The sequence below is a fragment of the Cavia porcellus genome, unplaced genomic scaffold, assembly GCF_034190915.1.
Source record: "Cavia porcellus strain 051 isolate PalLab524CR breed Dunkin Hartley unplaced genomic scaffold, mCavPor4.1 scaffold_1, whole genome shotgun sequence".
NCBI lineage: Eukaryota > Metazoa > Chordata > Mammalia > Rodentia > Caviidae > Cavia > Cavia porcellus.
The window spans coordinates 221,094,755-221,122,078 of record NW_026947484.1 but is presented as its reverse complement, the minus strand read 5'-3'; the positions used below and the strand labels follow the sequence as shown (position 1 = coordinate 221,122,078).

Sequence of the window (27,324 nt, the reverse complement as noted above, 5' to 3'; positions counted from 1 at the left end):
GTACTTACAGAAGTCATAATCTTATAAACTTCCTCAAAACAATTAACATTTCTATGAGTCATTGTATTTTTAATTGCACAATTAAATTGCACAATTGTTTTAGAGCAGAAGTAGTCACATTATAAACAAAAATAGAGGAAGAAAAGTAGCAAGGAGGAAGAGGAGAAAAGGAAAGTAAAAAGAAATAAGATGTGTTGTGTACATGGACCAACTCCTCACTATGAATATAATCATTATGTAAAGCCAACATGTAATAATAAACATAAAAAAGAATTTTTAAGGCGTTGGTAAGTACCACTGAAGGACATTCTTTTTGGAATTTTCTTTCCATTTTGTGTTAGTTCTGTGTAACTACTTGGGGCTCTGGGGCAGAAAAATCTTAATCTCTATCTTTGAATTAAGGATTGTATTAGGTAGAAATAGCCAACCTCTTGAGAACGAAGCTGTTTTAGGGCCCACTACCAAGTCTCATACACAGTAAATGAGTCATGCATTTTTCTTCTACCAAATTACAATAGGATTTATTAGTCTTATGTCAATACACCATCAGAATTAAACTTTACCCAACAGTAAGTTTGACAGAGCCACTATAAGTACTTTGATGTATAGTGAGAAAAAAGGAACATTTTTCCAAGGGAAGAACAAAAAATTTGTATATCATTTGGGAACTATTTCATCTATTCTCAGACACAGATGCAGGTATATTTCTGATAGTATCTCGTTACAGTTTTGTGATAATTCACACAGTGTGAAAGAAGTCCACATGCAACACATTAATAATGGTTTCTTGGAAAGATAAATACTTTTCCTTTCAAAAGTGGATAAACTTAAATTAGTACTCAAAAAGTTAAGATGTTATCATTCTTAAATTTATATTATTCAGAGTTAAGTGTCATATAATTACCACTGTTTGATTGTTTGAATTCTTATTTAATTATTTAAGTTCGTTGTTATTAAAGAACAGAAAATACCCAGGCCTGTCAACTTAGCTTGAGTCAGTTCTGGCAATACGAGTCATGCTTCAGTTTTGCCCTTAAGGAAGTGCCACTTAAGCATTCTTTGAATTTTGCATCCATTTCCTGGTTCTGAGCTTCACTGAACAGGTTTTTCCAATCCCCAACTTCACCTACAACAATAAAATACATTGCAGCCAGACTGTGTTACGGTGTTTCTTCTTGATTTTACCACCCACCCTCCCAATTTTACTTTTTTTTTTTGGTGCTGTATTTCACTTTGATATTTTTGAGGCTTTTTTTTTTTTTTTTTTTTTTTTGTACCGGGGATCGAACTCACAATCGCCCGCTCGCTAGGCAGGCGCTTATCCCGCTGAGCTAAACCCCCGGCCCAATATTTCACTTTGAAATATAAGAATTGACACACAAAAAATTGTCCCGCCTAACGTGAGCAAACAGGCCCATGTGACACACTTAGTGCCTCCCGACACGGCCACAGCCACCCACCAACTGCAAGCCAGCTCTGCATTTTGTTTCCCCTCAGCATGAGGCAGCAGAGGAGTGGAAAGACCAGCATACCTGACCAAGGGAGGGTAATGTGTAGGCCCAGAAAGCCAGCAAACTCAGAGACAAAGTATGCACCTGGCTGACCACTCTGTACCCTCAACCTCAGGAGAGCTGATCACAGGAAATCGCTGCAGACAGGGAGTGAGCCAGGCTCAGAATTAGAACCCACCCCCCAAATGTAAGCTCAGGCTGGGGACATGGCCGTCCTCTCAGAAGGGAAAACCAGACTCCGTGAGTGTTGCCATTAAGTGCAAAAGTCAGCTTGAACTCGCATCCCGAGGCCTACACCCAACCAAGACCGGGAGTTGACTGAGTTTCCCATCTAGCAGTGTGGGCAGGGGCAGCCTTGGCTTAGGCGGGACCGCAGTCTGGGGAGAAGGGATGCAGGGGCCGGGGGTGCAGGACGGGAACCTCAAAAACCCACATGCCCTGAAGCTGGGAGGGAAAAGTAGTGACTGCCTAGACTCCAAGACTACGAATGCTGGGAAGAAGCTATTACTTTAATTTTTAGAAATTATTATTTTCTTTCCTTCGTTAGTATTTTTGGGGTTTGAGGAATTTCCTCCTTTTGACTTTTTTTCTCCTTTAGTTTCTTTTCTCTCCTTTGCTCTATTCCCCTTCCAACTGCTTTTTCTTTCTTCTTGTCTTTTTCTTACGTTTTGCTCTCTTTTTTTTTCTTCATTCTCTTATTGGGTCTTTGCTGAAGCTATTTTGCTAAAGCCAGTAGTTTCCTCCTCCTCTCTCACGTTCTCGTCCTCTCATACTCCACTAAGTCTTACAGTTCTGCCTTTCTCACTCTCCAGTTTCCTACCATCTCTACCCTTACTAAACTTTATGAAACGCTAGAAAACTCTTGTTTATTAGCTCTGTGACAACAGAAAAGCAATGTCTCCAAACCTTGGAGCCTTTCCCACATTTGGGAAAATTAAAGTTTTTGTATCCCTTTTGTGGCAAGGTTTAAGGCCAACAATGTGTTTAATACATGATACCCACTGTTAACTGTTGTCTTTGTTATATGTACTGCCTTCAAATCTTGTTAGAGTATATTTTCATTAAAAATAAAAATATGAATGGGCAATTCTTAAGCTTTCTGATTGTGTATTCTCACAAGAGCTGAAAAGAATGACATTTTGTAAAACCATGACTCAGAGATGTCTAATTGCCTACCCAGCATCTATTTTCAACCTCTTCCATATTAAAATCCCGAATTTAATTTGGTAATACTGCATCCAACTTAAAAATAAAATCACGTTTCTAACTACCGCTGACAAAATGCTGGAAGCTACTGAACAGGGCCTCCAGGAAAGCTTTCCCCCATTTCACTCATTTAGCTAATATCCTTGATCCTCTCCCTTTGCCTGCTTAGCTGTGAAGGCTGTAGTGTGGCTCCAGCTGCTAAGAGGTAACAAGATGGCAAATAGAACTTAGATAGAAGGAACAGGAAAATGGTGTAGAGCTGCAGTTACAGCTCTGGGCTGTTCAGGTCCAGCCTTCTTATTAAGAAGGAGCAAAATACCATTATGTGCAAACTCATTTCCTAACTGATACAATATCCCAGAAGCTTGAGCAAGTTCACCTTTGCGAAACAGGAAGGGACCAACAGCGCCATGGGTCTCCTGAGACTTTTCTCGCATTGCTTGGAAGGTGCTCCCGGCAGAGATAGTTTGAATCTGCTCCCCAGTTAGAGAGAATTTAAAGAATTCAGCTATTTGTTTTATGCCAGTGGCCAGATTCTGAAAGCAAAAAATTTGAAAGATAAACGTCTTTCCATGAGAATATGCTGGAACAAAGACAGGCTCTTAAATCAGAGTGGATTTATTCACCCTAACACTCTGGTTCACCTGTGTATCTCTCGTCAGTCTTACTTTGATACTTCATAACTCTATTAGGTATCACTAGAAGGTGTTCTCTACTAATTGTATTTTGTTGTTTCAATTTATGACTTTTATTTAGAATAAAATAAAAATAATGAGAGTAACATGTCTTACTTTTTTCATTGCTGAGACATTATTCCCACACTCACAAGTTAAAGGAGGAAAGGTTCACAGTTTCTAAAAGCTTCAGTCCATAGTCAGGTGGTCCCAAGGCAGGGTGGCATGGCGGTGGAGAAAGGGTTCATGGCAAAGCAGGCAGCAGGCAGGGAAGCGGCAAGGAGCAGCAGCAGCCTTCTTTCTCTCCTTCCCCTTCTCTTCCCCCTCCAGGCTGTAAACCTATTGCTTGTACCTCCCACAACCAGGGTGGGGCTTCCATGACCCACAACCTGAACTATACTAAACCCATTTAGTTATCACACACCTTTAATCCCAGTATCACATACCCTGGATCCAGTTACCTTTGAAAAGCTGTGCTTTTGAGTGCACGTGGCTTTGGGGGAACTATCTAGATACAAGTCACAACACAGCATCAGTTAGCAGGTCAAATTTTTTTATCTAGAATATTTATTGTATTGAAAAACACTAGCCTAGAGAAGCAGAAAAATTAATGTGTTCATTTGAATTCTCTTTTCTCCAGAACCCAATTTAGTTAATGCTTAATTCTACCAAGAGTATAATTTTTAGAATCATCAAAATGAATGAATCTTGAAAATTATTTTGTCTAACTGCCTTTGTAAATCACGAACCACTCAACATTGTGCCTGACTAATGTAGATTCATAAATATTCTAGAACATTTCCTTAAACTGTTTTCTGCGCAACACTAAGTCTTTTTCTTTTTTTTTAATCGGTACCAGGGATCGAACTCACAACTGCCTGCTTGCAAGGCAGGTGCTGATGCCGCTGCCCTAAATCCCCAGTCCCAACACTAACATGTTTTAAAATAGTTACAAATGTTTCATGTGGGAGAATCAGGAGAGAAAGTTGAGATCAAATAAATTTATAATTCTTCAGATGACACAAAGGTTAAGATGAGTTTTTGCAGCCCTTCTCAAGAGTCTTTATTTACTTTTTTTTTTTTTTTTTTTGGTGCTGGGGATCGAATCCATAACCTTGTGCTTATTAAGCAAGTGCTTGAACTGCTGAGCTAAATCCTGAGCCCAAGAGCTTTTAGAATACCAGTACAGAATGTGACTGTCCAGAGGGTCTGGCTATATAATGCCATGCTGCCTAAATCTATTTGTATACACAACCTTCTTCTAATCTCTGAGGAAGAATTATTAACATCTGGGGCAAAACTAGTTTTCTATGGAGCATAAATTTTAGAAGGATTTTTCTAGAGAAAAAAAAAACCTAAACTAGAATGTTCTTTTATGTTGTATAAATGCATTCTTTAAGCAGAAAGAATGATTCAGTTGTACTTACTTTCTAAAAGAGTGTCATAGGAAGTCAGTTTTAACTCAGCCCAGGAAGCTTCTGACACAGTCTGTTCTAACATGCTTTTTTTCCCCGGTGGGGATCTAGGACTTTGACTTCTTTATACCTCACTAGCTGCACCTTCTGTCTCGTCTGCTGAGTCTCTCATTTTCCCATACTCCATTTTGGAGAGTTCCAGGGCTCAATTCTTGGTCTTCCTCTCTATCTGTGTGCCTGGGTATGTACCTGATGGATTTAAATGCATCTGTGTGCCCATGATTCCCAGATTTTATCTATAGTCCGTAATGCTCTGCATTGAGTGGTTCATGATTTACTCAGTTGCCTACTTGACCTTTTTATATGGATGACAAATAAACAGCTTCAATACTGTGTCCAAACCGCCGACTTCTCCCACAGTCCTGCTTCGCATAGCATCAGCCCTACTTTATTGATGGCAACCAGGAATTCTAGTGACCTGAATAATACTGAAATCTCGTTGGACTCCTCTGTTTGTTCCTGCCCTCCTCTCCAATGTGGCAGCAAACCACATTGGCTCCTCTTCCTTCAAAATGTATCCAGCATTCAGCCACTTCTTATCTGCATCATCATTTTCCCTGACATGGACTAACGCAGCAGTCTCTTCACAGGTTTCCCTGAGACACTGCTGCCCTAACGCACTCTCCAACGCCAGCTACATGATTCCGTTAAAAACACATCACCTCCCGTCAGCTTATGCTGAGACACTACTGAGCCTTCGCCCATCACCTGAAGTGAAAGCCAGAGTCATGTCCCTGGTCCGCCACACCAATCCTAATGCTCCTAATGTTCTGCCCTCATTGGCAGCGCTGGCTTGGCTCCCTCCTACTGGCCCAGGCACGGCTGCTCCTTTGCTGTACCTCAGTTACCCCAGCGGCACCCACCCCAAGCCCCTCACACCCATCAGCTTCCCCCACCCAGACTGCCTCCCTCCAGTTACCAATTTGGCTCACTCTCACCTTTTACAAACTGTTGCTTAAATCCCATTCCCCTCATGGGAACGTCTCATACCATCCTGTTTTCTACTGGGATTTCTCCAATATTCCAATTCCCCACCCCTGGAATTTCCAGCTTTCATTTAAACAGCCATGCTGCTTCTTTCTTCTCACATTTTACACTTGGTTGCATCTGTTATTTACTATTCTGGTTCCCTGGTTTCTCCAGCTAAAAAGGAAGCTTGTCCAGGACAGTGAACATTGTCTGATTTGTTCATAGATTTATTACCTGGGCCTGAGACAATGCTGAGGAGTCTCCCAACTCAATCTTTGTTGAGTGAATAAACAATTTTTCTTTTCTTTCTTTTTTCTTTGTCTTTTTCCTTTTTATCTGTACTGGGGATCGAACTCACGACTGCCTGCTTGCAAGGCAGGCGCTTATGCCGCTGAGTTAAATCCCCAGCCACCAAATAAACAATTTTTAAAAAGAAAATTAACTGGAAAAAAGCACTTCACAACCAAATGCATGTTCAAGTAAATCAGCTAAAACTTACTTATTTTTCCCATTATCATTGGAGAAATTTGGACTATCCATCATAGAGGAAAAATATAACAGTTGCCATTAAGTTATTAAGCTTTATTTTACTTCTGTTAAATAAACAAGCTAAGTATGTGCGTGTGGTTGGATTTTTCCAATACATTGCAAATCTGGAATGTTTTTAAGCTGAATACCATATTTTTTCATAAAACCAGACATTGTGAGTAATATTTTACGTAGTAGTTCAGTATATGTGCTGCCAAACCAAGTACTATGTAGTAGCTTATAACAAATCTTTCTCTAGAATCTTAATCATCACAGTCTCACCTCTTTCAGGTCTTCATATAATATGAGCTTGACATTTTCATCATCAAGGTGTTCGCTCCAGTTAATTGCAAAATCAAAATAGCTTCCCCAAGAAACTAAAAACAGAGCAGAAACTTCATAAGGATTTTATATAACTGAAGAAAAAAATGATAGTTATTTTATGCTATAAAGTATAAGCTGTACATATACGTATACACTTGACATGATGTCTATAAATTATTACAAATCCCTGTATCAAAAGAAGCAACACGGGGGCTGGGGATTTAGCTCAGTGGCATAAGTGCCTGCCTTGCAAGCAGGCAGATGTGAGTTCAATCCCTGGTACCGATAAAAAGCAACAACAACAAAAAAAGAAGCGACATATACCAGTTCCATTGCTCAATTTCTGTTTTGTTATCTTCTTGAATGGCTTCCATACATAATACAAGTAAACAAATTGTGAAAGTTATTGGAGAAAAACAAGACATCTGGGTGTGGTAGTACAGGCCTGTAATTCCAGAACTTTGGAGGCTGACTCAGAAGGACGGCTGTGAGTTCAAGCCCAGCCTGAACTACATAGTGAGTTTATGGCTGGCCTGAACTACCCAGCAAGACCTAGTCTCAAAAAACAAACAAAAACCCCAAAATTCTATAAGACATTCACGAAAACAAGGGAATAATCAGCAATGATACACAAAAACTGACAAAAATAATACCAGAAAGAAAGGACAAAGAAGACATTATCTACATCAGCATTGTCTGAAAGAAATATAACACAAGCCCATACAGAGCAAAAGAAACAGGTAAAATTGTTTTTAACGTTTTACTTTATCTGCTGGGCGTGGCAGTGCACCCCTGTAATCCCAGCCTTTGGGAGGCTGAGACAGGAGTACTGCAGGAAGGCAGTACTGAGTTAAAGAGTTAAAGAGACAGACCTTGCCTCAAAAAAACAAAACAAAACAAAAAACCTTTACTTTTAAAACCTAATGTGTCCAAAAATATTATCATTCCAACATATAATCAACATAAGATTATTAGTAAAACATAGTAATCTTATGTTACTACTAGTAGTACTTGGTATATGTTTAGATTTCATAAAACTTACATTTGCAAAAACATAGACCCATATCCAAATTAGTAAAAATGTAACCAAATTCTTTTCAATAACTGAATTGAGTACCCATTTTTATTTAAATTTCAATCAATTAAAATTAACTAAAATTGAAGATTTAGTTCCTAAATTACACTAGTTACAGTTCACAAGCTCAGTTGCCATGTATAGCTAGGTTAACACATTGGGCACTGCAGATCTAGACATTGATTAACTGTGTTGTTTATGAGTTGTGTGATTTGGAATAACTCCTTCAACTTTTTACCTTACTATTCTCATCTGTAAAATAGGATCATCATGTAACAATAAACACATTCCTCCAGTATAGTTTCTTAGTTACCTAGATAATGGTTCCTGTTCCAGTTCTAGTGGCTTCTGTCTTTTAGAAACAGCTGGTCACTGTGAGGCATAGCTGGTCACTATGATGCACACTGTATAAACCAATCCCTAATTGAGTAGCCATTCTGCTTCTGTGCTTCTTGCTTGCTTATTCAGTATAAGCCTTAGACCGCCAGAGGTGCAGACCTGATAGTCTTGGAATGAGCCCAATCAGTGCCCATCTATGTAAATAAATCTACCTCCAAATCCTGGTGTCATTTCGGCGTTTCTGGTTGCTGCAAGTTGCAGTTATAGTCAGTGTAGTGACACCATGTGCGCAGTCTCAGCACTCTGGAAGGTTGGCTAGGAGGATTCCAAGTTCAAGCCCAGCATGTGTTCAGTTTTAGCTCCACTTCTTAATGCCTATGTGACTTTTTTTTTTTTTTGTACTGGGAATTGAACTCATGACCTCACACTTGCCGGGCAGGTGCTTGTGCCTGTGCTGCTGAGCTAAATCCCCGTCCCCTATGTGACCTTTCTATGACTTTATTTCCTTCCTTATGAAACGAGAATAATAACAGTATTATCTTCATAGGGTTCTTGTAAGAAATAAAATTAAATACCAGGATTTATCCGAGTGCCTGCAATGTGGTATCATTGCTGCATCTTACCATTGCCAATCAATTAATTAGGCTGAAAGAATGTATTTCCCAATGTAAATTGTCCCACTGATAATTTTCTTGTCATCTAATGTCTTGTGTTATTAATGGAGCAGCATTTTAGCTTTGCCTTAACTGCCTCTGGAAAGTCTTAGCAAAGGATGAGGGGATGAGCCAACATACTTATAACGATGCTTCATAGTTACACAGCAAGACCTAGGGCTTTTCTTTTTTCTTTAATTTTTTGTCTTTTTCCTTTTTATCGGTACCAGGGATCTAAGTCACGACTGCCTGCTTGCAAGGCAGGTGCTTACGCCACTGAGCTAAATCCCCAGCCCCAACTTTTCTTTTTTCAAGCCCCATATTTAATTTTTGCTTGGGTGCCGATACTTTATCTACTGTCCATGCATGTAGAATGGCGTGAACTTTATGTCCATCACCTTTCAATGTGCTCCTTTCAAACTGCAGCGTTTATCTGTGCAGTGAGGTACTGCCCCATCTTCAGAAAGAAGGATTCCCTGCTCTTTGTGCTGACATGAATGAACGAGGAGGACATTATGCTAAATGAAAGGAGCCAGATCGAGAAAACACTGCACACTCTCACTTGTAGACTTGTAGAGCCAAAAATGACTTTGAATCCGTAGAGTGGAGTGATGCTTTCCAGGAGAGGCGAAGGGGAAGAAATGGGTAGATTAAAGGAGTTTTGAATTATTCAGTTATGAGTAAGTTCACAAATCTTAGGTACAACATCGAGACTGTGGTTAGTAGTATGATATACTTAAAATTTGCTAGAAGAGGAGATTTTCAGTTTTTTCTCTGCATATGCGGAAGGATAGATGTTAACATGGAAGTGTGGTAGTCACTTCACCATACACACAGTGAGAGCATCTTGTGCACACACAAACACAGATCATAAAAAAATCAGCACGAGGTGGTTCTCTTACGGTAAACTGCCAACAGCTTCCCCTCTAGGGTTACCTGTCCTCAGTCCCGCCATCTGTCCACTATAATGACTCCAGGCCACCACTAATTCATCGGGCTATTCATCGCTGTCTGGTCACCGTGCTCAGAATTACTTATGAGCAATGGAACAACTTCAGTTGATTTAACTTTTGTGACTAGTTTCCTCATCTGTAAATAGGGGATTTACTTAGTTTGCTATGAAATTTCAGTGAAATTATACACCTAACAATTTAGTACAGAATGAATCAGTAGACACAAAATTGTAGTTCTCAATTACCGGAGGTAAAACATCAACATGAATTAACAAAAACGTTTCTTTTTTGGCAAACAAATAGTTTTTTAAATATAGTGGTTCAGGGGGCTGGGGATTTAGCTCAGCGGCATAAGCGCCTGCCTTGCAAGCAGGCAGTCATGAGTTCAATCCCCGGTACGGATAAAAAGACAAAAAAAAAGTATAGTGGGTCAGAGTCAGATTTTTTAAAAAACTTTTTTGGTTTCTATCATTGTGTCATACAATAACCTAAGGGAAAAAACTCTAAATGCCTTTCCCTATAACTCTGTTAAAAGACTTTTTTGTCTCGCATTTGTTTTGTAGCCACACAATATTCATTGTCAACTTATATATTGTTCAGATTATTTTAAAATGCATTGTAATTATTTGATGCTCAGAACTATTGGTGCCATAAAACTCCATTTAATGTAATTTTTGGTTCCTAAATCTTATTTCTTTCTGTACCCCAAAGTACCATATTTGGGAAGTTATCTACTGAAATAAGAATTTTTTTACTGCAGCCATACCTTGTCCTTTCATGAAGTGCTTGAAGAACTCATCCCAGGAAGCATAGCTTGGAATATCAGGGACATCATTGTGGAAATGAAAAAAAGATACGGCCGTATCTTTGGGGTTTCGAAATATCACCAATATCTGTAGAGCAAAAACTAAGTTAATTTATTTATGTCTTTGTTTTGAAATTCTGCAAAGTAAAAGGGTGAGCAATGTCATTGTATCCACTTGTGCATTATATAACTGCGCTAACAGTGACACAGAAGTAAAAGATGAAATCTAGGGAGAATGGAGGAAGAAAGAAGGAAAAGAAGTTGGATGCTACAGCTGAGGACTTTTGCTAGTCATGAATTTAGACAGAAGAAAGGCATATATAGGATATATATATATATATATATATATATGAAAACATATATAACAGAAAAACAGCAACTTTCTGGGATACTCATAAGCACACAATCTGAAAGGCTAAAGCCACAAATGCAACAAAAATTACAGCCTAGGGTGCAGCTCAGCGGCACAGCGCCTGCCTGGCAAGCACCAGGTCCTGAGTTCAATTTACAGTAACAAACAGGCAAATTACACAATAATTTTAAGGATCAAGGAAATAAGGTTTAGAGTTGGTGAGAGAAGATGCCAAGACGATACTGGTGGGTGACATAAACGAATCAGAACCCCTACGAAGAGTAGGACATAAGCACTGTAAAGGGCAAACTGGAACCCAGGAGCACGGAAAGGCTGGGGAGCGCACACGGTCTTCTGCTCTGCTGCTTTCTAATCAAACTGAGGACATGGAGGACACATAATGGAGCACGTTAGTGACCTCAGAGCACTCTGAAATAACACGGAAGGGGTCAGATGGCTGGAAACAGGAAGAGCTCCTTTCACTTTCAGAAAGAGGAAGACAGATTTTGCGAAATCCCGGTTTGTGGTTCTGCAGAGGCCGCACAGAGGAGGACGCAGTGACCAGCAGGGGGCAGCAGGGGCTCTGAGAACTCCCGCGGGCTAGATCAGGGTTTCTTGGGAAGTGGTTTCCAGATCAGTAGCTTGAGGAGCGTTTGATTTCTTCTGTGAGAAAAGGAGGAAGCAGGTGCAATGACTCGTATCAAACTGACTGCGTACTCAAATACAAAGAGTAAATAATTAATGTAGCCGGGGCTTTAGCTCAGCGACACAAGCGCCTGCCTGGCAAGCGTGAGGTTGTGAGTCTGACCCTCATACCAAAATAATAATAATAGTAATAATAATAATGATAATAAATGTAAACCTTTCTTAGTTAACTTCATGAGGGATTGAAAGAAAGATACAAAGCAATACTTTTTTTTTTTTGTCTTTTTGAGACAGGGTCTCACTATGCAGTTTAGGCAGCTCTTGGGCTCACTTTGTAGCCCAGACTGGTCTCCAGCTTGTAACGATCCCGCCTTAGCCTTCTGAATGCTAGGATTACAGATTTTTAAATTTTTTTTTTTTACCAAATTCGTAAATATGAAATGAAGAGGGGATTTAGACCTCAAAACACTTGTGCTCTAACGAAATGAATGAAAACTAACAGAATCAAATTTAATATTGTTAAAACGGGCTTGGGTCTTAACTTTAGCCCTTCCTCCAAGTATGGTACATTTGAAGCTGTATTTAATTTACAGTTTCACAGATATAAACTTGAAATGTGAGGGCCAAATGGCTCATGTGTCAACAAATCTCCAGCATCTGCCTCTCACCGTCCTGTGACTCCTTCTTTGCCCTGATGCTCCTGAGGAAGTGGCACTCCTTACAAGCCTGCATGCTCCAAACTAAAATGCTTCATGAATTACTTCTGCTCAGTTTCTTATAGAATCATTCAGAGCAATTTAGAATTGTGATTATGCTAACTGCATTAATAAGGGAAAATTATATGTTAAAGGGTTATTTCTGAGGTTTTAGATTCTTCACATAAGGAAAACTTTTCACAGAACTGTCCAAAGCTACTTTAGAAAATAAAGGAGTCTCTTTATAACTGGAGGTGCTCAGTCTAGAATCAGACAGCCACTTAGTGGAATTCAAACACCTTCATGGGCATCAGAGTGACTGTTTAAGCTTTTCCACTTCTAAGCTCCCAGAATTCTTGTACCACAGCCACAAGACTGCTCTTTCTAAATCTCTACTTCCCTAATGCCCCCCCCCCTTTTTTGGTCTTTTTCCTTATTATCGGTACCGGGGATCGAACTCAGGACTGTTTGCTTGCAAGGCAGGTGCTTATGCTGCTGAGCTAAATCCCCAGCCCCCAATGTTTCCCTTTTAACTCTCCCTTTTCTTGTCCTTTATTCCTTCCTTGTAGCATTGAGAGTTAACACATCCATTTTCCTCGTTTTCTTTATTTGCTATGTCATTATTATTCTCTGAATTCTTCATTGTGATATTTGAGAGTTTAAGCCTTGATTTTAATTCATTCTGGTCCGTTTCTTCTTAGAAAATAGGCACCAAGACATAGGGAATGAGGCACGAAAGAAGGGGACAGAAAACAAAAATGCCTGGGTAAAAACTAATAATTTTAGGAGATACATTAACATCAACTAGTGAAACAAGAGTTTTAAACAAATGATAAGAACAGCCAGAGCCCAGCCAGTTCTGTATGCACGGCATACATTTTATTTTAAGTGAAACACTGAAACAAAATAGTTTCAGATCTCAGGCAAAGAGTGCTTCCCAGAAAGAATCAAAAGAAAAAGTTTACTCATCTTACTCAGCTGTATCCTTTTGTCACTCTAAATATCTCAGTGAAATCTGTTATAAAATAATTACAAAACACTATGGTGTCTACATTCCATTTGATGCCTAAGTGTTATGCACTAATTGAAAATACATTTGACTTGAGTGCTTTACAGCTCATACAGCAAGTATATCTGAAGAAACAGCAAAAGAAATACAGAGTCTTGCATTGCACTATTAAAATACAGAGTCTTGCATTGCACTATTAAAATTCTGCAACAACGAACAAACTCATCACGTGTCTCAATGAGTCTCTCTCTGGAGGCGTGGGAACTTCGCTCAGTGGTAGAGCGTTTGCCTGTCATCGCGAGGCGCTGGGTTCAATCCCTACCAGGGTCACACAGACATACAAAAGTATATATATAAACAAAATTTAAGAATTCAAGTATCCGTAGGAAAGGACACTCACCTTGACTTTATTCTTAACGATGGACCAAGGTAATCTGTCATAATGGAGATGCGTTGTCAGAATCCTTGGTGATGGAAACTGTTTCATTCTCTTAAAAATACATACAATGAGGTGAGACAGAGAGGGTGTGCCTGGTGAATCAGCTCTACTTACGCTGTCTAAATGGAGCTTCAAGTCCTGCTGTCACTATTTCTTCTTATCTCGCTCCCCTTCCTATTTTTCTAGCTGAGGAATAAAGAATCATAAACAAACAATTTTCTAACATCTCCTCCGAATGTCCTTGCTGAATTCTGCCTGTCATTTATCAACATCTTTTTGTCCCTCCCAGTTTTTCTTTTTCTCTTTTCCAATAATTATATTAAATCTATTTTGTGCAAGACAGTTCATAATCTGCAGTTCACTCTTCCACTTATTTGGATCTCATCAGTATTTAAAGTCTTTAACAAAAATAGCCAAATGTTCCTGGTTTCTGCAAATCTGTTTTTAGCATCTAGGATTTTTTTTTTTTTTTTTTGCCAGATAAACCTCCAGTGAAATATTTCAGCAGAACCCTGAAGTCTCCTGTCACTTAAATATCTGAGACATAGTTTACAAGAGAAATTCATGCCAGTGTGAGGACTTGGACATGATTCTTTTTCTGTTATTTATTTTTACCAATTTTTTTACTTTTAATTTTTTTAGTACCAAAAATCAAACTCAGAAGCTCCCATATACTAAGCAAGTACTCTACTACTGAAATGAGTTATACAGCCAACCTGCTACTGATACTTTTTTTATTTTTTGTCTTTTTCATTTTTATGGCTACCAGGGATCGAAGTCATGACTGCACACTTGCAAGGCAGGCGCTTATACCGCTGAGCTAAATCCCCAGACCCCACTACTGATACTTTTAAAAATAAAGTTTTCTCTTTAATTTGCCAGGGTAAATGGTTTTATCTTAAATTCAACTCTTTAGAATATGTTATGTGGGGTATTAAGGCTTTAAATTTTTCAACTCCATATTTTAGAGGTCACAAATACTTAATGACAGCTATAAAATTATCTATTCATTGCAAGCAATAAAAAGATATTTAAGCATCTATAACCAATTATTAGAATATAGTGGAGAGCTCAACTCAAGCAAGGGATAAAAAAATGAGACTTAGAGAACAAAAAGCAATTTAGATCAATGATATGGGTCCAAGTGGTGATTAGTAATAACAGTATCTGATTTATATAAAATTATACTTTTTAGTATTTGAAGTACTTTTACATTCATTCACAATGATCCTGCCAGGCAGATAACAGAACCCCTATTTTAGAGATTACAAATAACCTTTAAGGTTTTAAATGCTTTATGCAAACTCACAGAGGTGGTAATTTTCAGATTACATTATAGTGTACTGTTTCTACTAAACTACATGGGCAAAAGTAATATGACACAGGAGAAATTGCAAAGTTACTAAAAAGATTAGAAAAATTATCCGGGGGAAAATAGAAGTTAAGCGTCATGAAACTAAATATGTAACACTATCTTCTTGAAAATGTATAATACAGCCAAGCTGTAAACAATGTAAGACCAACTATTATACCTTGTTTAGAGAAAGTATATGCATTCTAGAAAAGTTCTCTGTAAACTGTATTGCTATTTAAAACTGAAAGGCACATTGCATAGAAAAGTATCTTTGCTCCTAGACATAATAGAATTGCCATTAAAATACAAAAACAAGCCTTTAAAATCCCTGAAAAAAATGAACATTTCTGATAAGTTGTACAATTCAAAATCTAAAATACTGCACCTGGGAGCTAAAAATCTGTGCCTCATCACCTTTTCCAATATTTTAAAGTTGATTTAAGTGTTTCTAGGAGAGTTTCTTGGCTTTGAAAGTCATTTAGATAGTTTTACCAAAACTGGAAATTCCTTTCACCAGAAGTACAGTTTTGCCTTTCATAACTGAAGCAAAGTTGCAGACTGCAAGGTCTGAATACAGAAACAATACTTTGCTTTACATCCACACTGCCTGAGTTGATGGGACGGAAGGCAAGCTAGCGCAGGAAGGGTAAGGCCAAGTTTCCCAAGAAAAGAGAGTTCCCAGGAGTACTGAGTGGGTGCCAGTGGAGTCTTGGCTTGTCAAAATCTTGTTCAGGAATAAAAACTGATCTCCGGAGGTTTCCTACTGGCAAATGGCTTATGTTACAAAGTATCATTTCAGATAACTTGTTTGGAAATGAAAATAGATTGTTCTGAAGATACAATTCCATAGATAATGAGAAAAGTTACAAGTCAGCATCCCAAACTGTCTTGATCATACGATAGATAACAAAGGCAGGTACTGTACAATAAGATTACATGGGAAAGATACATACCAAGTAAGAGGACCAGAGGCCATGATGGAAGTTTTGAAAGGAGGGCTGAGAAGCTGGACAAGTTAGCATCATTTCTAAAGGCAATGTTGGTTGCACTCTTCTTAGGGGAAATTTCTCACCTAAGAAGAGGCTTTGTAAAATTCCTGATCACCTCCGGGTGTGGTGGTGCTTGCCTGTAACCCTGGCACTTGGAAGGCTGAGGCAGGAGGATTGCTGTGAGCTTAAAGCCAGCTTAGGCTACATAGCAAGTTTAAGTCCAGCCTGCATTACATGGTAAGATCTTGTCTCCAAAAAAAATCCTGGCCACCAATCCTGCCTACATGTGTGAGACTGTCCTAACTCAGCCTCCATTAGCTGTACATTAGCACAGACGGCTCTCACAATGAGGGACCCACGATGCTGATGTGGCTTCTGGTCCTTCTGCTGTCTCACAGGGTCCTTTGCTGCCTGGCAGACCTAGGATTCAGTGGTTGCCTTCCCCGGCCCTGCCCCAAGTCCTTGAATACCTCCCTCCTCCAATGTGTTTTTCTGCTACTTTGGCCCAATCCAAAACAGACTTCCTTCCGCCTAGATTCTAACTTTTATGCTTGTATTTTTCATCAGCCCAGTGTCACGGTCATTTTCCAAAAGCTGTGTCTTAAGTCTCAATCCAGCACCTTCCTTCACAGTAACTTTCTTTCTTATCATAGTTGTGTCTGCCTGTTGGGAATGCTAGTGTGAACACTTCTGTAAGTTTTGTGGAGAAGTCACCCTTGAATGGAGCCCGCCTTCCTTCCCACTGCAGCCTGTGTGTGTGTGTGTGTGTGTGTGTGTGTGTGTGTGTAACAGGAAAGGTGACCTGTTAATATTTTCGCACACATCAGGGACTTGATTCCTTCGTTCCTATTTGGTCCTTATCTACTCCTCACATACACCAAAGTCATACTTGAGGTAGGGACATAAACATAATGGAGATATAAAAAGGAAACAAGATGAGTTATGTACATGGATTGGCTCCCCACGATGAATGTAATCATTCTGTACTTCGAACACATATTAATAAAAATAAACTTTGGAAAACAAGACTTATTTCTACTTGCATTCTTCCCACGTCTCTTTCTTGAGAGATAAAGCCTTTTATATTTTTGCTTTCAGTTCATTTTCTGAGATTGTTTAGCTTTCTTTCCCCTCTACTTATAAAAAAAGGAACGCGGATGATTATAAATTGTCATTTTAAAGAGCTGAAATCAGAAAGTTTGAGTTCAAATTTGGCTTGCATTTCATCTTGGGCAAGTGTTTAAATTTTCTTTTGGGAATGGTTTTGTGATAAAAATATGAAAACTACTAAAGATATGGTAAGCATATATTAAATTGCAATGTGTTACACTTTTTGAACGTTACATTAAAGAATCTCTGAAATGGAAGAAATCTTTCTGTGGTAATTTGTTGTAAGTTTAAAGGCTGTTTGTACTAACCTCGTACTTTTCTGAGTCTCCGCATTCAAGTACTGGGAATTCTGGATATTCGTATCTTCTTTTGGTAACAGTAAATATTAATTCACTGACAATGTGAAGAATCCAATTTGAACCTAGAAAATAAAAGCTCTCTAACATAAAATCCAGAAAAATGAAAGTTCACTAAAGAGTCTGAATGTTAAAAGCATGTTACTTTAGCATACACATAATGAAAAATCTACAACCATCTATATGTGTGCACTTAGTTATTCTGTGTTTAAAATAACCTGAGCTATGGGAAGAAAGATTTTCACAAGACAGTATTTGCTTTTCTGTGGTAGTGGTAGGGAACACACCTAGAGCCTCATGCATGCCCGGCGAGCACTCTGTCACTGAGCGACATTTCCCGGTTCACATTTACTTAAACATTAGTGTGAAATCCAGTTTATCTTAAAATTCAAGTTACTTTATTTCTCAGAGGCCTCCTTTAACAAGAGGCAATGCTTCTTTCTGAATCTAGATGATGTTCCTTATTTAACAATGCTCTGCTCTAAAAATAGCTTTTTATTAAATATCACCCTTATATTACTATTTTTGATTAATGAATGTTTTAATATTTTCTACGGTACTGCATACTTTTTTTCTTTTGTGTTGGAGGAAATAAGGATCCAACTTAGGGCCTTGTGTATGGTAGGCAAGTGTGATTACACTGAGCTACCCCCCAGTCCAGGGGTAAATAATTGTGATCATATCTATTTAAATATGAACATAGCAATAAATGTTACACTTTTAATATATTATATACTATATATAGTTGGTTAAGAGAAAGAAAATGTTAAATGAAGCTGGCTTTATTAAGGAACAGTTAAATAATCAAAAGTAGATCATACAAAATAGAATAATTTGGATTCTTGATATCTTCTCTTCTGTTGATAAAGAGCCTCTGTAAAAATGATTTGAGAAACTGGGGAATTGATGTTTAATACTGAAAAATAATCTACTACATGGAAATCATTATATCAATGACATAAAAATCCACGCTTTTGTCTTCGAATATCAAGATGAAAATGTCTAAGACTGCCAGGCTCCCTGGACTCCTGACTCTGTATTTTGTCCTTCCAGACCCAGCTCCATTTCCTTTGCCGTCCGCCATGCACCGTATTCTTTCTGCGCAGACATCTCTCAGACACCGCGACTTTAATCCAGCACCGCCAGCAGTCTGTTTTGCCACCTGCATTCTTAACCACTTAGACGCGCTCCTCACTGATCTCAGCCAGCTTCATGCAGAAATGAAGGGACTTTGTCCCAATTTTATCTGTCACCCTCCCCAAACGAATACATTGGAAAAATGTATTAAAGGAAATGGCGTTATTTACCACACTTGGGGTAGGATGCCAGCACAATGTCATCGCTTCTGGCTTCGAAGGTGTCCAGCGCTTGGAAAGTCTCTGAGGTGCACATGGTGACTGGGTAAGGAATTCCCTCATAGGTGAAGAATAAGCGGGAAAGGGCGGTTTCTCTGGATTTTTCTAAAGCATCATCAATGTACTCAATAAACTTGGACACAGCCATGCTGACTCCCTGCTGAGGACTCTGCTCCGTGGCTGTCCTGGTGCACTGACTGCTTTTAATGGAGTCTTTCAGGAACTAGAATAAAAAGCTCCTCCCATTCATATGAAAAAGAAATAATCATTTAATGCTCATCCGCCTCATTCCCTTTCACATGCCATTCTCTGGAGAAAGGTAACACAGGTGCAAAACGAGCTGGGGATCAGGAACATGACCTCCAGTGCTGATTGCGTTACCTCTCAGGCAACCCATTTGATAAAAAAAAGAATCAAATCTCCTAATAGAAGATTAATAGAAATTAGATAGCTAACAAGTCGATGTTTAATCGAATTGAGTATCTGAATTGCCTCTTAGCCATTCACAAATCAAACCTCAGTCTTCTTGGGTCGCAGCTTTCCACACACATCGTGTGCAGTTTGACGAGGAAACCATCGGCTCATAGGGTGCTGCAGCAGGGTGGAAAAGCATCCTCATCTGGGCACCAACCTGGGCTCAGATCAGGCTCAGATCTGTCACTTCTATACTTGGAAGCATCTTTGTGACCTATTTCACGGTAGAGCTGTGTGGATCGTAGAACAGAACTACTTTATGGGGGGAAATCTCAGTGCAGGGGTGTTGGGGCCCTCTGAGCTCAGCCCCTGCCGGCGAGGTCTTTAGGTGAGATGCCCACTGTCTACAGCAGTCCACCAGCAGTCATCTTCCCTTTCCCCTGGAGGAAGTTGCCTTCCAGTTCCTGCCTCCCTTGTGGCTTAGGGTGGCTCTGGGCTGTTAGAAATGAGCTAAGTGACGTGTCCAGCTTCCAGGTCACGTCCTTCAGACAGGAAGCTGATGCTTCTCCAGTTCTTCCTATCCCCTTTCCCACACCAGACACACATGATGCTTGAGAGATAGAATTGCTGATTTGGAGGAAAGTATCATTTCATGGGATCGTAGTCCCACAAAACAGGAAATCTGGATGCTAGGCAGCCTTTGGATAGAGATTTCCCCCATCCCATGACCCATACCTGTAACAAACTGTAAAAGAGTAAACTGTCTCTCATTTGAGCTGCAGTTTTGTGGGAGTCTCTTTGTTACAGCAGTCTGTAGCCTGTTTAGTATGCTTTTTTGGTCAAAATTTACTCTTTGGCTGCTTGTTAAGTCATATTTCCATAAATATAGACTGTACTTTTCTTATTTTTTATTCTATTTTTCGTATAATTCTCCTTATCTGTTGTTTTCTTCTTAACTTCCAAAACATCATCTTTTACTATATTCATCTTTTGCTAAACTAACGGTGTAACCAGTTAAGAAGTTAACCTCTAGTTAAGCATAATTATTTGGCAGCACAGTCATTTATGACTTAACATAATAGCTGACATCATTGAGACTTGCAAATAGCAGCCCCTGCAATGCCGCCAAGATTATAGGGATGATTTAACAGATCTATGACATTGGTGGCTCTTTATTCCCATTTTACAGGAGGTCGATTGAGGCCTCTGAAGGCGAAGTACTACCTGAGTTTGCAGGGTCAGCTCTTGGAGGAGCTGCGATTAGAAAGCTAGCAGGCCAGCTGAGATCAGGAGAAAAGGCAACTCTAATACCTCCTGGATGGCAGAGGTCAGAGGTTTAGTTGTTAGTGCCGGTGTTCTTTTGTGTTTCTCTACTTGCTAGGAGATATAAGGCCACAGATCCTTTTATTGGAAAAAAAAATTATCTTTTGAAGACAAAGATTTTTGTAATCACAAAATAAATACATTTCCTGGGTTATACAGCATCTGATACGATAATAGTATTTTGAGAGAATTACTATATTAAATGTATAAATAAAAAGCAGAATGAATTCCAGTTTTAGAAATGTGAGCATACAAAACACATACAGCAGCTGGGTGTGATGGTTCACACCTGTAATCCCAGCACTTGGAAGGCTGAAGCAGGAGGATTGTTGTGAGTGCGAGACCAACCAGGGCTACAAAGTGAGCTCAAGGCCAGCCTGAACTGCATAGCGAGATCCTGTCTCAAGGCAAAACAAACAAACAAACAAACAAAAAACCCACATACAGCTTATAAGTGAGGAAATTTTATATCAACAGATAGTAGCTTTCTAAAGCAGGCAGTTGTCAAGATAGAACAGCTTTTCATCACCGTTTTTACAGAAGGGGAAAAAGATGACCAGAGGCAGTTCCTAGCTAGGAAGAGGTACCTGAATTTGGTTGTATTTATTTTTAATAAATCAATTTGTGAAAAGCTAAAATCAGAATATCTTACTATTTTATATTTCAAAACCCCACTCTCACTTGAATTCTTAATTACCTTACATAATAATGGGATGATATTCATTGTGGTTGGGAAAGTATATTTAAGAATCTCTCAAAAAAGAAAGGAGGAGGAGAGCTGGACTCTTGCCAATCTGCTTAATGGATTCTTGCTCACTTTAGTCTTTGTTTGTCTTGAATAGGGTAGAATTGAAAGCACTAATTCAACCATGATTATTGTTTAGTTGCATCTTGGTAAATAAAAAAAGACAATGGTCTGGATCCTGTTCTGACATGAATGCCTATGATTACAGGATTAGGGAACTCTTTGGATCAGTAATTCGAGCTCTGATTTTGTTAGCCTCCCCAGGCTTAGCTCAGCCTATCAACCTGTACTCGTGCCTGCTCAACTCTGGATTGTCCACCATGCACGATGAAGGGAACCACAGGAATAATTGGAAAATAGCCGATATGTGTGACACTTTGGCATCGCATACCTGTGGCACAGGTGAGTCTATGATATGTGACAGCCCACCTTCCTATGGTAGGGGCGGATGCCTTGAGACACAGCTGCACAGGAAGATTCATTAAAATTCTTTCACTTGGCATTGAACAAATAATTCCCTCTTACCTTTTGTTTTTGTTTTTTTTTGTTTTTTGTTTTTTTTTTTTGTGGTCTTTTTCCTTTTTATCGGTACTGGGGATCAAACTCACAACTGCCTGCTTTCAAGCAGGCGCTTATGCCGCTGAGCTAAACCTCCAGCCCCACCCTCTTACCTTCTTTAGGGAGTCTATAGACTTTTATTTCACAAAATGAGACAGTAGGGGGAAAAACCGACTGTGATTGAAATCGAGTTGGGTTAAAGAAGGGGTCAAGTAGCACTGGACTCACGTGCCTTGGTCTCTTGGCCGGACTTATTGCCAGTAAGTCAGCCCTGTTTTTTTTTTTTTACTGTCTTCTTTCTGAATTTTTTCTTTTCTTTAGTAAGTGATGAGCTATTTTCCTGTGTAGTTCAGTTTTGAATTTACCTGGGAATCCCTCGTGTAGGGAGAGGCTTTTTTATTTGAGGAATTTACTAAAAATGGGCCTGTCCTTCAGAAGTCAAACCCTAGGGAAGCAGGCTGAAGTCCATGGAACAGAGGGCATCTGGGATCCAGGATGGTTTGTCTGATGCTATTGTGACCTCTGTAAGGGAGGAGAGACACCTTTTCCTCATCCATCCTATGTTCATGGCCGAGGTCCCCAAGATGAAAGAAAACTTTTTTTTTTTGGGTACCAGGGATCAAACTCATGACCTTGCTTGCACTTGCTAAGCAGGCACTTAAGCCACTGAGCTGAATCCCTGGCCCCCCCAATTTTTTTTTTAAATTTTAAAGAGAAAACAAAAGACAAACAAGCAAAAAACCCAAAAAATTTAATAAGAGAAAACCATACTAATTTATTTAAAATGTTTTACATGATATAGTAGCTGTCTTAGGAAATGAGAACCTCGAGAGAGAGTTAAGGTTGTATATTTTTGTGTTGCTTTATGACTAGTGCGTTGTCATGGAGAACTGTAATTGGACGAAAGGTATGCAATCCAATGGTGCAAACTTGTGGGGTGCTGGGTGCAGTGACACAAGCCTACAATTCCAGAATTTGGGAGGCTGAGTCAGAAGGATCTGTGAGAGTTCAAGACCAGCCTGGCCTACACGGTGAATTCAAGGCCAGTCTGAATTACATAGTGAGACCCTGACTTCAACAAACCAGTGAATGAACAAAGGAAAAAAGGGACAAAGAAACAGACAAAACTTGGGGGACTCAACCGAGCCCACTTGTGTGGATGGCTCACTTTGATCCTGGGTTTTTGTTTTCATAGATAAGGATTATTATGGTTGATACATTGTGTCAACTTGAGAAGTCTAGAGGCTTAACTATGTAACTCAGTGGCTCTACATCTTGGGGCATAGAGGAAAAGCCTTTATTGCTCTAGAATATTATTCATTGTGTCAATTTGAGATGACAGAAATTTAACTAAGTGATTAAGCAGGGGGCCAGAATCCTTACTCTGTAAACATCCCCAGCCTGTGCAAGAGGAGAGAAATCAGATGTGTGAGTACTACACCCACCTGAGGGAGCATAAACTGCTCACAATATAAGGGAGGAAGAGGATTGTTCTGGTCTTTTGCTCTCCTTGCCTTTCTGTTTTCCTCTGCCTTGAAGTGTTGCACTGTGCCCCACCATCCTGCCTTGGAGCCAACTGATTATGGCCTGAAACTTCCACAAACTGTGAGCTAAATAAAGCTTTATTTCCTTAATTTTGGCTGTTGGGTATTTTATTTCAGCAATGAAAGAAAAGTAAGCAAGACAAGAGAGGTGAGTAAAGCAAAGTAACCAAAGTAGGAAAGAAAAGTAACAAAGGATATTCCTTGTCCCTGCATATAGCCAAGGTGCCACTCAAATGAGGATTTTATGGCTTGCTTCAGTGGAAGGGCAGAAAATCCTCCCTGGGCTATGCTTTATGAGCTGCCTCAGGGAGAAGGACAGGGTCTGGAAATGCAAGTGACCTTCTTATACTGCTGCTTTCTCAGTGTCAAGTTGTATGCTTTGGAGCAGCATGTCCTGGACTGACTGAGGGTGGAGGAGGATCACTGTATTCCAGCAAACTGCATTTGCAGAGTAAGGATCCTACCCACTCCTCACCAGCCCTGCTTCAGGACAGTACCTACAGCTTTCTACTGCTCTGTGTCCTGTGGTCCTCTGCAGGGAAGGCTTAGCACCAGCGTTTTGGTTTCTCCTGCCCAGTAAGACATGCTCTAATGTCCAGCAGCAATGGATCAGTATTGTCTCAGGTCAGCCAAATGAAAGAACTTTACTTGGAGGGTTGCAGTTAGGTTGGCCAGCAGCCTTTTTTCTGAGGTGTGCATGGGAGAAAGGATTGCAAGTGTCTATCTGTTTATTAATGTAGAGTTATCTGGTACCCTAAAGGTCACTTAGATTCTGTGCCTTGAGCATGATACAACAAACAGAATGCCTAATTGCCTGGATAGCAAATAGCGATAGGACCAGGAAGGCACTGTCCCCACAGGATGCTATGGGAGAGGAGACCTGGAGGAAGTCTCTGAACTTGGGAGTCTGCACATTTGTATACTGGTGTTATGGCTGGGGCAAGTTTACTTATCGCCTCATTTCAATTATGTAGAATGAAAGCTCTTACACCTGCTACCTGTGAGTTCCTCACATTGATACTTGTGAGAATCAGTGTCACTCTGAAAATCTGTCTCTAGTTTCTCTCCCAATACCTCAGTACCCTCAGTCCAATTCTTTGCTCAAATCAATTTAGTAAGAGTCTCCACTTTTTCTGCCCTACGCTTGTGTCCAAATCTTCCATCTCAAAGCATGTTTGTGAAATCTATAATGGGACTCAGTTTGAATAAGCCGTATATAAGAAGATATCAAATTTTGTGGAAATTAACAGCCCACCCCAATTAACAACCTACCTTTAATTATCTAACAGTTACACTTAAGCAGAAATGATTAAATCTCCACAGTTATTTCCATCTTTGTTACTAAGTTTCTTTCCTTTTTAAATCTGAACCATTCCAATGAATTTTCATCTTCTTTGTCATTCTAGCTCCAATATCCTAGTATTTCAAATAAATGTAGAAGAACCTTGCTATGGTTTGAATGTTTATGTTCCACTAAAATTCGTATGTTGCAATTTTAACCCCAAGGATGATGACGTAAGAACGTAGGACCTTCCGGAGGTGATTATCTAAGAGAGAAGAGCCCTGGTGAATGGGATTAGTGCATTTATGAAGGAAAACTCAGAGGACTTCCGGGAAAATGACAGGTAGTGAGCAGCAGAGAAAGAACCCCTGTAAGTTTTGGTGTCCAGACCCTGGAATACAGCAAGATGAAGAAGAGGAGGAGGAGAGGTGGGTCCTGTGGACATAGGGAGGATCTGAACTGAGACCGAAACTCATGGAGAGGGATAATTCAGAAATCCAGCAAAAACAAGAAAACCAGGGGTGATGGCCCTGCTGCACGGGGAGAAATAGCAAAGAAGCAATGCAGCCTCCACCCTCTGTGCACGGTGGAGCCCTGCTGGCCAGGGAGAAGCAGCGTGGAAGCCGTGCAGCCTCCCCGTGTGCGGGGGGAGGCCCTGTCTGTCAGCCAGGGAGGAGCAGCAAGGAAGCCAGCTCGGCCTTCCCCTCCCCGACTAAACAACCCGATGGGGCACAGGCTGAGATGGTGGCAACAGGAGTAGGGAAGAAACCTGACGTTTGTGCTGTTGACGTTGCAGGCCTGGGGCTGTAGTCTGGGCAACTATTTAGAGGATAATGATAGGCAATATAGTAAAAACTGTGGATTTCCTACTGTCCTATCACTGTTTTGCTTTGCTTCTTTTTGCTGTTCTGTTTTACTCCCTAAAGAAAGAAGAAAAAAACCCAGAGGAAGTTTTGCAAGGGAGAAGGCACAATCTCAGAAACCTGAAACTTGGTCTTTCCCAAACACAGAATCTGCCAGTGAGAAATAAAATCCTGTTGTTTACAAGACACCCACTGTATTTTGTTACAGAAGCCTCAGTGGACTAAAATGGGCCTGATAGTTTGAGGCACAGAATGGTGTCAGAAGTGATACACAATGGGTGGTGGAAGTGATGCATTTGTTTTTAATGTGTAAAATATTTATTGTGGGCAAATCTTTGAATGGGATGATTCAGTTGCAGGGAAAAAGAGGAACCTCAGTAGTGTAGGTGATGTCTGATGAGGAGTTCTGAAAACTTTTGAGAAAAAATAGACTGTAACAGCAAAAATAATGACAGACAAAAATAAAAGGAAACAGAAGACAGGAAGAGACTTTACAAGAAAAATTTGAAAGTAAGAAAAAGGTGAGTAGAAAGAGGCTGAAACCAGAGATGGTTCCTTTAAAGCATATTAAAAAAAGTCAAGCGAATGCACAAAACTCGAAGCTTGAGATAACAGAAAGGAAAGGCTGACTTAGTGGAAGAGATTGTTTGAGGTTCAGAGTCTGTGTAGATGTGTGTAATATTTTTGTTTGTTTTGTTTTTGTTACATGAATCGACTTCAGGAGCTTGTGCTTGCTAAGAAGTTGCTTGTGCAGCTGAGCTATATCCCCAGCCCAACGTGTGTAATATTGACTAATACATATGCATCAACATTTCTCACAATTTATTATAGTTTCAAAAATGAATCATATGGGCTGCCCTTGGGGTGGAGAGTGTCAGTGGAGTTGAACAAGAACACTGCAACTGTCACAGATAATTGCCTAGAGCTTCCTTTACCTGAGCTGACAAAGATAGGCCCAACAATCACCTCTTCTCCAAAACTTAAGCATCAGTTCTTTGTGACACAGTTTACCTCCCACCCCAGGAGCTGCAGTGAGCACCCACAGTCCTCTTCTGCCCCCACAAGAGACTGTAGTTTCAGAAGCCAGAGAAGTTGTTTTTTTGTATACAAAACCCCCGTATTGGGTTTAACTGCAGTGTTGGCGCTTCGTGATAACTAAATGAGTTTTGGGTTGCAGTTTGGTCGAGAGATCTCTAACCCTAACACAAAGGTTCGACATCCCTGCACGACTGCTCTCCAGTTAAAGAACAAAATAGGGTATTACAGCCTTTGTCTTGCAAATGGTACTTCAGTAGGCCTTTATATTCCTGTTCTCTCCATTTCTTTGTCTTTTTTTTTCCCTCTCGGAGTCTTCTTGTCATTTTCCTCCTCTTCTCCCTTAGCTGGAGTTACAATCAAGGAGCCTCGGATTTTAATGTGTAATAGAACTGTTTAGGGATCTGGCTAGCAGGCAGGTCTGGCCCTTCTGGCGAGTTTCCCTTTGAGGCTGACGTGCTTGACCCTCTGAGACACTTTTGGGTTATAGAAAGATGATTTAGCACAGGCTTCTGATTATATTCTAGGTTCGAATTCGAGTTTTCTTTTACTAGCCGTGTGATTGTGGGCAGTCGACTTTTTGCTTCCCCTGTAAAATGAGATCTTTACAGCGTCTGTTACATGGAGTAATCATGACCGCTAAGAAGACAAGTAAAGTTAGCAGCGCAGGGTGCACTTCAGCCCGCACTCGGCTGGCTCCGGCTGCAAGAGGCAGGGACAAGGTGATTAGGCCGGGAGGCGTGG

General features: G+C 40.0%; 2 protein-coding genes across 4 annotated transcripts in view; one reads left to right on the top strand and one right to left on the bottom strand.

The window, feature by feature from the left end:
• The window catches only part of Gpatch11 (G-patch domain containing 11), a 97,717-nt gene extending 78,711 nt beyond the window's left edge, over nt 1–19,006 (top strand). For all 3 annotated transcript variants that reach the window (XR_010040751.1, XR_010040754.1, XM_063229781.1), the window contains one exon: nt 18,515–19,006. The gene's annotated coding sequence lies outside the window, so the exon portion shown is untranslated. The remainder of the gene's footprint in view (nt 1–18,514) is intronic.
• Sult6b1 (sulfotransferase family 6B member 1) lies at nt 500–18,964 on the bottom strand. The gene is made up of 7 exons (XM_003472905.4): nt 18,769–18,964; nt 17,414–17,526; nt 13,614–13,703; nt 10,474–10,600; nt 6,646–6,740; nt 3,097–3,253; nt 500–1,126 (listed from the first exon to the last, which is right to left on the bottom strand). The coding sequence occupies exons 1-7, from the start codon at nt 18,962–18,964 to the stop codon at nt 996–998; spliced, it is 909 nt and encodes a 302-aa protein (XP_003472953.1). The 3' UTR covers nt 500–995.
• Nucleotides 19,007–27,324: the final 8,318 nt, after the last annotated feature.